Below are 12,223 nucleotides of genomic sequence, written 5' to 3' on the forward strand. Positions count from 1 at the left end.
AATAAAAATTCCTGATTTATGTAAAACAACTCAATATTTTCAGAGAATAGTGTACATTTTTTCCCTTTTCAAATACACGAGATATGGAATGTTTTCATGTTAGTCTTAATGCATATTCATCTAGTGTCCTATAAAATGTTTCACTATTCCACCTGGGCCATCTTTAATGATAAATAATATAAGACATTAAAACAGCCCTTTAGAAAACCACCAAAATCTTCCATGTATTATCATACATTTATTGTTTTATCTTCCTATACATTTAAACACATGATGGAATTTATTGGCAATCATTTTTAAAATGTACCACTAAATAGTTAATTATTAAGTAATTAACAAATAGTAATTATGTAAAAATATATTTACTATTACTGAATGCATATCTATTCTTGCTTCTAATATTAAATCATGACAAAAATTTAACTACATTCAAATGATAGCGAAGCAAACATAACTAAATTTGCTTACTTTAAATTGCTAGAAGAGAGGTACTATATGTACAACACATTTACAATAAAATAATTCACTTGAAATTCAAACGAAACTATGTAATAAAAAAATTGTGTAGTCCTTGAAGAAAATTACTACATCATATTTAAGTGTACTTAACCATAATTCATGAATAAGTAATTATAAATATACTATTAACCAGGCTTATGCTGATTGTGTTTTAGAATTTGAATAAACACGCCCATCCTTTCTAGATATGAAAACACAGATTAAGCAGTTTACACATTACTAGCACTATTGGTGACTGAAATAAGGCATTTTATAATTAAACACAGTAAATAGAAGTTATATAAAAATACAAAATCAGGAATTACCTGGTAAATATTTATTGCGGAACAGATCATTTATTACAGATGTAATCGACAAAAGCAATACATTTTCAGTAGTTTACCAGGCATATAATTCTTATTTTTAATTCATCAGTAGAGTTAGCTGTCGCTGACATCTACATTTTCAGTCTGCAATCCCTTGAACGATGTTACAGGCACGTGGGTTACCAAAGTGTAAAGCTTGTGAATGGAATCCTCATCTTCATTTCTTCGACGAGAAAGCTGGACTCGAACTCTGTAAGGTACATTTCGAATACCTTTGGACCAAATGAACTTGTTTAATCTTGTGTCGACCCGTACATCTGGGGTTCCCATTTGCTTTTCGGCAAACTTGCGAATTTCTTTGATAGCTCGCGGAGCTCTTTTCTTGAATCCTACGCCATGAAGTCGTTTATGAAGATGAATGGTATATTCTCTAGTTACTACTTCACTCAGAGCAGATTTACCTTTTTTTTCACTTTTTGCCTTTGCCATTGCAAGACTAAGAGCGTTTTACCACCACACGCGCTTCGCAGCAATACGTAACCATAAAATGGCGACGATCCTAAGAAATTTAGAGTTGAAGCACTCATATTCTGTTCCTATTAAAATGAATTCCCTCTGAGAAACATTTGAACTTTCCAAGATTAATTCTTAGCATAAAAATTTGTTTTAAATATTTTATTAAAGAAATTAAAAAGTAGTTACACAATAAATTTATATTCTAAATAAAATTATTTATTATATAAAAAAATATTTATTCTTTTTCAATCAGAATAATTAAAAAAGATATTATATTTTATGATAAAAAATTTAAATAATTACGAAAATATTTTTAAATCTAATTCTACCACTGCTGTCATAAATTATTTCTTGCGACATTAATAGACAGGTGGCAATGTTTCACAACTTCCGTTTCAAGGGTAATGAATAATTAAAGTCCAAGAGGTGTGGTTGTTATTGAAATAAAACCGTATACTACAGGTAAATCTGTACGTATTTTTATTTCTTTATTAAAGCTCTATAATAAAATTTGATTTTCCACTACTTTAACCACTATAGATTCATTACTTCATGTTTCAAGTAAATAAAGAAACAATAAAACAGAAGAAAATAAAAAGATTTTTAACTGACTACGCGTTTGGGTCTGGATCTTTATTTTTGGGATTGTGTTGTCACAAATAGAACTAGAGTAAGGACGAATATCTCTTTCGGCCCCAAGTTTTTTTTTGCCCTTCTAAGCTTCATATGATTGCGCTTCGTGTGACCTACTGAAAGGTGTTTTTATAAAACTGCAGAAAACTGTGATGAAGACTCGTTATTTTTTGCTATGGTAATCGAAGTTTCGAAAGAACTAGATGTAGTACGAATTGGTATCGACAGATATTCTTTAAAAACAGGTTTAAAATTTAAAGTAAGTAATGTGAAAAAACTTCAGATTATAACCGGTAATTATAAATTTGTGACAGGTTTTTCAATTACGGTAAATAAATTTCTGTCTAATGCATAATTTATATTTTATAATTACAGTTTTATCGGCTGAAGACAGAAACCTGTGTGGGAAATATTTTTGAATGCAAATTTCAAAATTGACTTAATGTGCTTTTTTTTTTTTTTTTTTTTTTTTTTTTTTTTGTAGCTTTCTTTAAAAAAATAGAAGTTGATGAAAATTTTGTATTTAAAAAGAATCCATGTTAATTTTATATTTTAAATTGTATCCAGAATTTATGTTTTACAATTACAACTTTAAATATATCTGCTGGAGGGGTGAAAAAAAACCATGTGAAATATATTTAGTGGATGTTTTCTGTTTTAATGTAGTTAACTGGACTCATTTGTATTTTTATTAAAAAAATAGAAGTTGATGAAAATTTCGGGTTTAAAAAGAAATACTAAAAATGAATTCGTTTTATTTTGTATTTTAATTTTCCCCCCTTTATTTTCAATACTATGAGATCAATGGCATTTTTTTCTGTCATTTTAACTAGATATGATTAGTAAAATATTCTCTTAAGGAAAATTGTGAAAGGCATTTAATCTAATTGTCTGTACTTATTTAGAATATTTTTAGTTAGTATTAAGTTTTGTTGTATTGCAGCAAAGTCTGCTGAGCAAATAACTTCAGCATCATATCATTGTATTGGTAAAAAATATTGCAAAGCTATTAAATTTATGCAGAAAAGTGTAAGGATGCATTTTCTACAAAATTTTAAATGTAATAATACAGTTTTCTGTTTTGGCTCTAGTGTAGAATTGGGTGCCCTTTCGATTAACGACAAATTTTTAAAAAATTTTAACGATGAAACCTCATTTCTGGTTACCATGATAGTTTTCATTTTGTTTTAGCTTCCTGATTTTTTTAAAATGAAAATAGATTGATGTGTACATGGACAAATTTAAGGCAGTGTGCAATGCCTAGTTTGTGCAATTCTGGGATGTTTTTATAAGTGAAAAAAGATCGATGTGTACATGGACACTGAGTTTGTGCAATTCTTTGACTTCTTATTTTGGTTTTGTGTAGCATCCATCTTGAAATTGTGCCTTCCTGGCACCGATCTTGGCGTGAAAAAAGAATTGGCGGTAAACAAGGGGCACCCAATTGTAAATTTTTACCAGTTTTTCTTTCAAATTTAATTCAGTAGAGGCTGTAAAATAAATGTTACAAAATTTAAATTATTTATTAACAAAATTTTACTAGCACTGGTGAATTAGAAAACAATTGTGACGATACGAGATCATACGTTTGAAAATTTTCATTTCTATTTGTTTTTAAACTATTTCAGATCATATGTAAGATACTTCAGATGTTTTAGATTAAATAAATGAAATTATATATGTTTTAAATGTAATACTTCAGATGTTTTAGATTAAATAGATGAAATCATATATGTCTTAAATGTATGCATTTGATTTCAATTATTTAAAACTGATGAAATCTTAAATTTATTTATTTAATATTTTTATTATTAAATTTCAGACAGTCATGGATGTCAATATTCGGGTGCTAAAAGAACCGAGAGGGTTCATAAGGATCATTCAGTGCGTATGTATACTTTCCAGTATTTGTCAAAAATGTAGAAACATTAGGTATTTTAAAGCAGAAAAAATAACTTATGCCGTCGTTAAAGTTTTAACTCTGCACCCTCCGATGTTGGCTGGACATGCTTTCCATTATACCATGAAAGATTACTGTAAGGAGGGTGAATCTTACATTCCATCTCACTTAAAAGAGTGATTGAGAAAGCCAGGTTTTTTAGTTTGGGCATCACTTGTAAAATCATTAGGTATTTTGATGCAGAAAAAATCAGCCATGCCCTTGCCAGTATTCCAGTTCTGGACTTTCCATTGTTAGCTGGACATGCTTTCCAATTATAATATGAAGACACATGATAAAGAAGGAGAGGAACCATACAAACAAAATTTTTTTAAAAATGTTATCTAAATGCACATTACTAAAATTAAAAGCCAAATATCAAGCATATTTTAAAGCTAAGTTACTTTTATGCAGATTTTGCTATTGATTTTTGTTGGTACATATGTAAGTGTATAGTGTTTTCTTTGGAAAAGAGGTAGCTAGAGGCCAAATTGAAGCAAATTCATATTTGATTACTTATGGGCAGGGCTTGGGAAAAAAAAAAAAAAAAAAAAAAAACCTATGAAACAAATTGTTCTTCATAGTATCCTCATTAAGCCTTGTTCTTTTTAAAGAGTTCTTTATATATATATATATATATATCCTAAAGTCTGCCTTTAAATGACCTTCCTGGAAAGGGGGGAAAATGTGTAATTCAGAATTTTATTAATTTTTTTTAGCATAGGTTTCTTAAGTTTATAAAACATTGTTACGCTGAATTCTTCTTCAAGAAAATATATGAATCGAAAAAGCAGGTAACATTAGTTTCATGAGAAAATACTTACATTCAGACCTGTTTAAAAGCTATCAAATAATTCTAAATAACACTTAAAATACTAATTCAGAAGTAAAAGAACAAAAATCAGCGTTATATTTACAAAAGTTTCACAGGACTAGTTTTGATGGTTTTACCGAGAAACGGAAGAGAATTGCAAGTCTCAAGTTCAAAAGTGAACTGAATAGCAGGATCAATAGAATTCATTGTTGAAAGAACTTTATTTAAATCATCTTTATTTACTTTCAAACAGGGTAAAAGTATCGTCTATGTAGCGGAACCATGCCGGGAAGTTAAAAGTTTGAAACAATTTTGATTCATAATAATGCATGTAGATATCAGCCAGGATGGAACTGAGGGGGCTTCCCATGGCTAATCCCTCAGTTTGCTTGTAATATTTATTTTGGAAAACAAAATGTGTTTGTTTCAAACAGAGTTGAGTGAGAGAAATTAGCTCATCAATTTCGATGCAAGAGAAATGAAATTCCCGAAGTCTGGTTTCTAGACATCTTAATGCACCCTCCACTGGGACATTGGTGAATAATGATTTTACATCAAAAGAAACCATGAGTAAATTACTAGGAGAAGTGTTTTTTACCTTTTTTACAAACTCTATTGAATTTTTTATGGTGTAAATGTTATTGTCTAATAGAGTGGAAAATCTAGAAACTAAATATTTAGCTAATGGATACGAGGCAGTACCTAAATTTGATACAATAGGGTGGAAAGGAATACCACTTTTATGAATTTTGGGAAGAGCATATAATCTGGCACAATTCGCAACAGATGGGATAAGCGAATGTTTTAAGTTGCTTGAAATGATTTGCAAAGATTTGATCGCAGTTTTTATTTTTGACAAGTCCGAAGGTGAAGGATCTTTAGGGATCGGATTATATGGTCCTTCGTTTAAGAGTTTAGTGACACCATCGATGTAAGTGTTCTTATTCATGACTACTATCTGGCCACCTTTGTCGGCCTTTGAAATGACAATAATAATATAATAAATAACGTTTTGTTTTTCTATTCAGTTCAGTGAGGAATTTTTCTGCTATTTTGTGTGTGCTTTTTATTGCTTAGTTAATTTAGTTTGATTTTCTGCATTGTTTATCATGCCCTCATCCGTTAATCGTTTCACTAAATTACGCCTGAAACAGCAAAAATTCCTGAATCATCTTGACTTTTTACTTAAATGTAAATGTAAAAAATTTATCCCCAATTTTATTCAAATCAAATCTAATCAAAAACCTTCGAGTCGCGTTTCAAGAATTCTGTTAAATTGCAAGCTTGCCTTACTTCGGTCCGTCATAAAGGATACACGTCAACAATTGTCCAAAATTTAACATGAACTCTATAAGCTTCATCTGGAACTCGCTAAATCATATCCAAAATTCACTGCCCTTGAACAAAAGTCTTGGTCCAGAACAGAGAATGCAGTTAACGGTCATAAAAACACCCTTGCAGTTAAATTCGAAAAACTACTTTTACAGTCTTCCAGTTCAAAAAATCTTCCCATTGTAAACATCAAGTCAATAGTTAATATTTGTAATGTTAGTCTTTCAGAAGAACAAGAGAGAATTCTAAAATATAATTTTAACTTCTCACAAACTTGTAAACCCTCGATTCCAAAGATTTTGGCTCCTATCGAAAAAGCTTTCAAGTTCAGTAAAGTTTCAGATTCACAGAAAAAAATTATTAGGCATCTTATCGCTCATAATGTGAAATTCAATAAACCTTTGAAACCAAATCTAACTGTGAGAGAAAGAGCTACAATGCGCAAAATTCATTCTAACCCGGATATTATCATTTCAAAGGCCGACAAAGGTGGCCAGATAGTCGTCATGGATAAGAACACTTACATCGATGGTGTCACTAAACTCTTAAATGGAGGACTATATAATCCGATCCCTAAAGATCCTTCACCTTCGGACTTGTCAAAAATAAAAACTGCGATCAAATCTTCGCAAATCATTTCAAGCAACTTAAAACATTCGCTTATCCCATCTGTTGCGAATTGTGCCAGATTATATGCTCTTCCCAAAATTCATAAAAGTGGTATTCCTTTCCGCCCTATTGTATCAAATTTAGGTACTGCCTCGTATCCATTAGCTAAATATTTAGTTTCTAGATTTTCCACTCTATTAGACAATAACATTTACACCATAAAAAATTCAATAGAGTTTGTAAAAAAGCTTAAAAACATTTCTCCTAGTAATTTACTCATGGTTTCTTTTGATGTAAAATCATTATTCACCAATGTCCCAGTGGAGGGTGCATTAAGATGTCTAGAAACCAGACTTCGGGATTTCATTTCTCTTGCATCGAAATTGATGAGCTAATTTTTCTTGTTTTAGGAGATTATAAAAATTCTGTTGTCATTCCCTTCTTTCCATCAATTAGCTATAAAGTTGCACATATTTTGCAGAAATTTAACTTTCAGGTTGTTTATTCTCCCATCAATAAAATTCCGAGTTCCATACTCAAGGACCCCATTCCGGATATGAATTCCTGGGGTATTTATAGGATTCCTTGCCAGTGTGGTTTAATTGACATTGGCCAAACTAAGAGAGACTTAAAATTTCGCATCAAGGAACATGAGGCATATGTTAGAAAAAAGGAAACACAGAAGTCTCCTGTTGCTCAACATTGTTGGTCCGAAAATCACACTTTCAATTTTTCTGCTGCCAAAATTATTCAAAAAACATCTTCCATTGGAGAACTGGATTTTCTAGAGGCATTTCACATTCATAAAAATCTTTCTGTTCTAGTTAACGATCTTAATTCCAATCCAAATTTGCCTTCGGCCTTTAAGGAAATTATGTTTTAGTTCTGGTTTCACCAAGAGATGGCGCCACTTGCTTATTCTTGTCCAGGCTTTCTTATCTTATCTAATCATTGTTTCCTATCTTGTTCATTTGCGGTTTTGCAGGTGAGGATGGTGAATCGGTAAAACCATCGAAACTAGTTCTGTGAAAAATTTTGTAAATTTAACGCTGATTTTTGTTGTTTGACTTCTGAATTAGTATTTATTTGGCATGTTATTGTGTCTTAACACTTAAAATGTCACATAACACTAAAAATAAGAATAATAGTATATGAGTAAATCAAGGTAAAATTTTGACTTAAATTTTTTACTTAGTAAGTATTTTATTATTATACTTCCGTTTTCAATTTTTTAAATAAAGTAGAACTCTCTCTTTATTTAAGGTACAAGATTCTAATTAGAATTTACTTTGGTTTTTCCTTGCTTTGGGGATGGGCCAGAATTTTTGGGTGAACTATTGTAATTAAAATACTTTGAAATGGTTTATTGGCTAATTCTGGATACAGAAAAGCAAGGACTTTGTAGAAGAAAGGTTTCAGTTGATTTCAATGTTCCTCTTCCTTCCTGACAAAGTTGCATTGAAGTTGATTGAATTCCTATTCTGTTACATTCTTTTTTCTTTAAATTTCATTAATTTTTTTTTAATTGGGGTAGAGCTTGTTTAAAATTTTTGGTTTTTAACATTTTTTTAAATTCTTTGTTGCATTTATAGGATTACTGGAAATTTATTAATTATGAAATTCAGTTTTTGGTCTTTGAGAAAAATTAGTTCTAAATTTCTTACTTTATGTCTTCACTGATAACGTTTCAACAGCTTAATTGTGAGATAATTCACTCATTGCCATAAAAATTTGCGCACCAAGAAAGAGTTGTCAGAATGAAACGAAATCTTACACATGTAAGTACTACTTTGATATAAGTAAGTGATTAGAAAATCAAAGAAAAAAGGATCATTTATTGCAGAAAAAAGTACACATGAACGGTGGTGTGGTGGTGGTGTATTAAGAATACGGCAAAGCACACTAGGGCTATCTGCCTAAGGGGAGGGATGCCTTCATGGAGGACTTTCTTTCTAAGGGAAATTGGTTCGTATATACTTTACACATGTGGAAAACCACGAAAATGCCCATGCAGCCAGCCCGTTCACGGGATTCGAACCTCGGACCAAACTACCAGTGTTCAGCGATTTTACCGCTCAACCGCTGGTGGGCCACATGAACGAAAGTTTTAGTACTCTGTTGGACCACCTCTAACGCGAATGCCTTAGGCTGTCCAGTTCGCCATCCGAAATGACCCCAGATATGCTCGATTGGGGACAAATCTGGGGACGAAGGAGGCCAGGCAGGGGTGTTAATGTGGCGGAGGCAGTCTTGCGAGATCTGTGCTGTGTGTGGCCAAGCATTGTCTGGTTGAAAACAGGCTCCGGGGAGCTCTGGCGTGAGTGGCAATACATGTGGTTGAAGGATGTCATGGACATACACCTGGCCTGTCATTGTGCCATGGATCAATATTAGGGGTGACTGTGTATGGTAAAAGGCAGGATTGAGGCATTCACCATGGGGCCTCCGCACATGAACACAATTGTCGTCACCGGTCAAATTGAATCTAGATTTGTCGCTGAAGACGACTTGGTTCTATTCCATTAAAGTTCAATCCTGTCTTGCGCAATACTCAATGTTATGAGCGCTGTTTGAAAAGTTTCCAAACTAACAAAGAAAACATATTTTTCCCCCTCTATAATTGCTTTTACTTTTTGACTTTGTCCTTATAAGTCTGTACATTTCTCCCAGTTATGCTCCCATCCTTTTAATCTATCCAAATAATATGTGAAATCTTTCTCTGCAAAATAGTTATTAATGAAGTTCGTAACTTTCTCATTGAACAAAAATCTTTGTCCTCTGAGTGCTTCTTTTAACTTGGGGAACAAAAAAAGTCACTTGGGGCCAGGTCTGGCGAGTAGGGTGGGTGGTCAAGCAGTTCAAACCGTCGTTCGTAGATTTTTGCTGTCGCAACCACTGAGGTGTGACGGAGCATTGTCTTAATGACACAATTTTTTTTTTCTTTTGAAAATGTGGCTGTTTTTCTGCAATTTCTGCCTTCAGCTTGTCAGGTAGTATTGCATAATATGCTCTGGTAATGGTTCTTCCCTTTTCAAGGTAATCCATTAAGACAATTCCATGGCTATCTCAGAAAACCTTTGCCATCACTTTCTCAGCAGAAGAAACAGTTTTTGCCTTTTTTGTAGCTGATTCTCCCTTCGCCGTCCACTGTTTCAACTGTGTTTTTGTTTCTGGGCTGTAATGATGAATCCAGGTTTCATCTACAGTGATTAATCGTCGAAGAAACTCCTATTTATTACCCCTGAGTTGCGCCAAGAGAGCGGTGGAAATGTTCATTCGAACATGTTTTTGGTCCAAAGTGAGCAAACGCGGCACCCAACATGCAGCCAGCTTGCGCATACCTAAATCTTGGTACAATATGTGACAAACGTATTCATTTGACATGCTCATAGCCTCTGCGATCTCTCTAACCTTGACTTGACGGACGTCCAGCACCATTTGGTGCATTTTAACGATATTTTCATCAGTGATTGCAGTTTTTGGCAGTCCTGAACATAATCACCATTGCCCAAGTTGGTATGGCCACGTTTAAATTCAGCTGCCCAAAATTTCACAGTAGTAAATGATGGTTCAGGGTCCCCGTACAACGCATCCAACTCCTCTTTAATCTGTGTAGGCGTGTGACAAACGTTTTGTTTTACCTTGTTTTTGTTTTACCTTTCAAAAACAAGTACCTAATGACAGCTCAATACTCGATTTTTTTCCATTTTTACAAAAACATTCACATCAACTCACAAAAATTACTGTCAAACAAAAAATTACGTACAAAAAGGCTGAAATTGCGTTTGGGGGTTTTCTAAGAATGCCCAAACAAGTTCCAGCACTTTCCATGATTAGTGCTGCCATCTACATATCGAGATCAGAAACTTTTCAGACAGTCCTTGTATATAATATACTACGTATTTACTCACATATTTCCCCCTTTTTTTACTAATTTTATGACAAAAATGCTGAGGTGAAAATATGTGAATAATTTAATTTCTAAAGGGTGCAGTTACAATAAGAACATAATGAAAAATACTTATGGATAAACTACCTGTAACAGTATTATGTTACATTATTATTTTACTAAAAGATGCCTGCATTCCAATAAGAATACACAATAAATATTAGCATTACCAGTATTTAATACAATATCTTCATTGTGCATTCCAATAAGAATACACAATAAATATTAGCATTACCAGTATTTAATACAATATCTTCATTTCTACTTCCTGTACCTTGAATCTTCCCTGTTCTTATTGTAGTCCATTGCTACTAGGTAGGCATCAAATCATTTAATGCTGCTGGAACTGCTGTCTATGTTGTCTTCCACAGTTTGCAAGTTATTGCCCTTGTTATCATTTAGTCTGTCTTTCCATGTGCAATGATCAAGAGCATTAGATATTCCAGTTTTTTTTTTAAGATCATGAGTCAGAATTTTTATTATCGTCATTAGCAGTATTATTGTACTTCACAAATCAGAGCCCGCATACCCAAAATACATAAGTAAATTGATTAGTAAGAGAAAAACAATTACTGCATGGACAAATATGTTCTTAAATTTAGCAAAGATCATTTTATAAATGCCTTGAGAAAGGGAAAAAATGTTTAAAAATTTTCAGAACATTGTGCTAAAGTGAAAAACACATGAGTAAATACAGTACAGTACAAAGTCCGAGATCCGGACGTCCAGTATCCGAAATGATACAAAATCCAGACCTCAAAACCACCATCGACTCTTTTTTAAATAAATGCTTTATGCATGCGATTACGATTTTTCCCCCATAGATAAAACATGTTGAGAGTCCTGATTCTTAATCTTCCTTCGGCACTAAATAAGTACCTCGTTATTGACGAAACAACAATTTAGCATAAATATGTGTGATCAGTAACTTGGCTCTGTAGCTGTAATGGCCTTAGCAATGATTACAAATTTAAGTTAAATGCACTAAGAAATATTGACGAAGAAAAGTTTAACGAAAGTTTCTTTCCATATGCTAAAAATCGATTTTGTTAATGATACTCATAGGCCAAAAGATTACATTTAGTACTATTCGAGTTAAGAATAATTGATTTGTTTTCACCTAAACTCAGAACCGGCAGGCAGAATTTATCGAAGATAAGATTTCTGCAATTTAGAGAAGCACCGAACAACAAAATTAAAGAATGAAAATATTTTTAGAATTTAGAGAAAGCACTGTGATCCAAAATTTAGGGGCTGTAAAAATTTAGAACTTAAAGGCACTTGTTAGCAGAATTTAGGACTCGCAGAGACAGCATGAGGCAGTGAGGTATCTAGAGTCAGCCCTCAATAAGCCTTAAGTATATGTGAGAATTTATTCAAGATTCAGATAAGAATCATTTCATACCCATTCATACTCTGAAAATCATTTCATACCCGAAGCTCGGCAGAATTCAGTTGGTTCTCCTGATCACCCAAAAAATGCCCCGATTCTAAACAACTGTTCGCCTCACACTTCACTTAAAGCTTTACTGAAAGTTAATGTATCCGTATTATTCTTCCTCCACATTATACGTCAATCATTCAGCCTTAGGATATCAGAATAGTGC

At 32.7% G+C, this 12,223-nt stretch overlaps 2 protein-coding genes across 4 annotated transcripts in view; one reads left to right on the plus strand and one right to left on the minus strand.

Moving 5' to 3' along the window:
• Positions 1–820: 820 nt before the first annotated feature.
• On the minus strand, positions 821–1,385 carry RpL31 (ribosomal protein L31). Its single transcript, XM_035360987.2, has one exon. It carries the CDS (start codon positions 1,311–1,313, stop codon positions 939–941), a length of 375 nt encoding a protein of 124 aa, XP_035216878.1. The 5' UTR covers positions 1,314–1,385; the 3' UTR covers positions 821–938.
• A 335-nt stretch (positions 1,386–1,720) lies between these two features.
• The window catches only part of LOC118201675 (synaptophysin-like protein 2), a 36,817-nt gene continuing 26,314 nt past the window's right edge, over positions 1,721–12,223 (plus strand). The window contains exons 1-2 of one of the 3 annotated variants that reach the window (XM_085819576.1): positions 1,721–1,810; positions 3,796–3,861. In XM_085819576.1, the coding sequence (XP_085675702.1) occupies positions 3,802–3,861 (60 nt within the window). In that variant the 5' untranslated portion in view covers positions 1,721–1,810; positions 3,796–3,801. Of the gene's footprint in view, positions 1,811–2,002; positions 2,233–3,795; positions 3,862–12,223 lie in introns of those variants that run through there. The other 2 variants (XM_085819581.1, XM_085819573.1) reach the window with 2 other exon arrangements.

Source organism: Stegodyphus dumicola, chromosome 1 (assembly GCF_044657685.1).
Source record: "Stegodyphus dumicola isolate Sdum_Otavi_A_Nest chromosome 1, ASM4465768v1".
Taxonomy (NCBI): domain Eukaryota; kingdom Metazoa; phylum Arthropoda; class Arachnida; order Araneae; family Eresidae; genus Stegodyphus; species Stegodyphus dumicola.

Coding starts and splice junctions, on each gene's coding strand:
- RpL31 (XM_035360987.2), bottom strand. CDS start 1,313: ATGGCAAAGGCAAAAAGTGAAAAAAAAGGTAAATCTGCTCTGAGTGAA.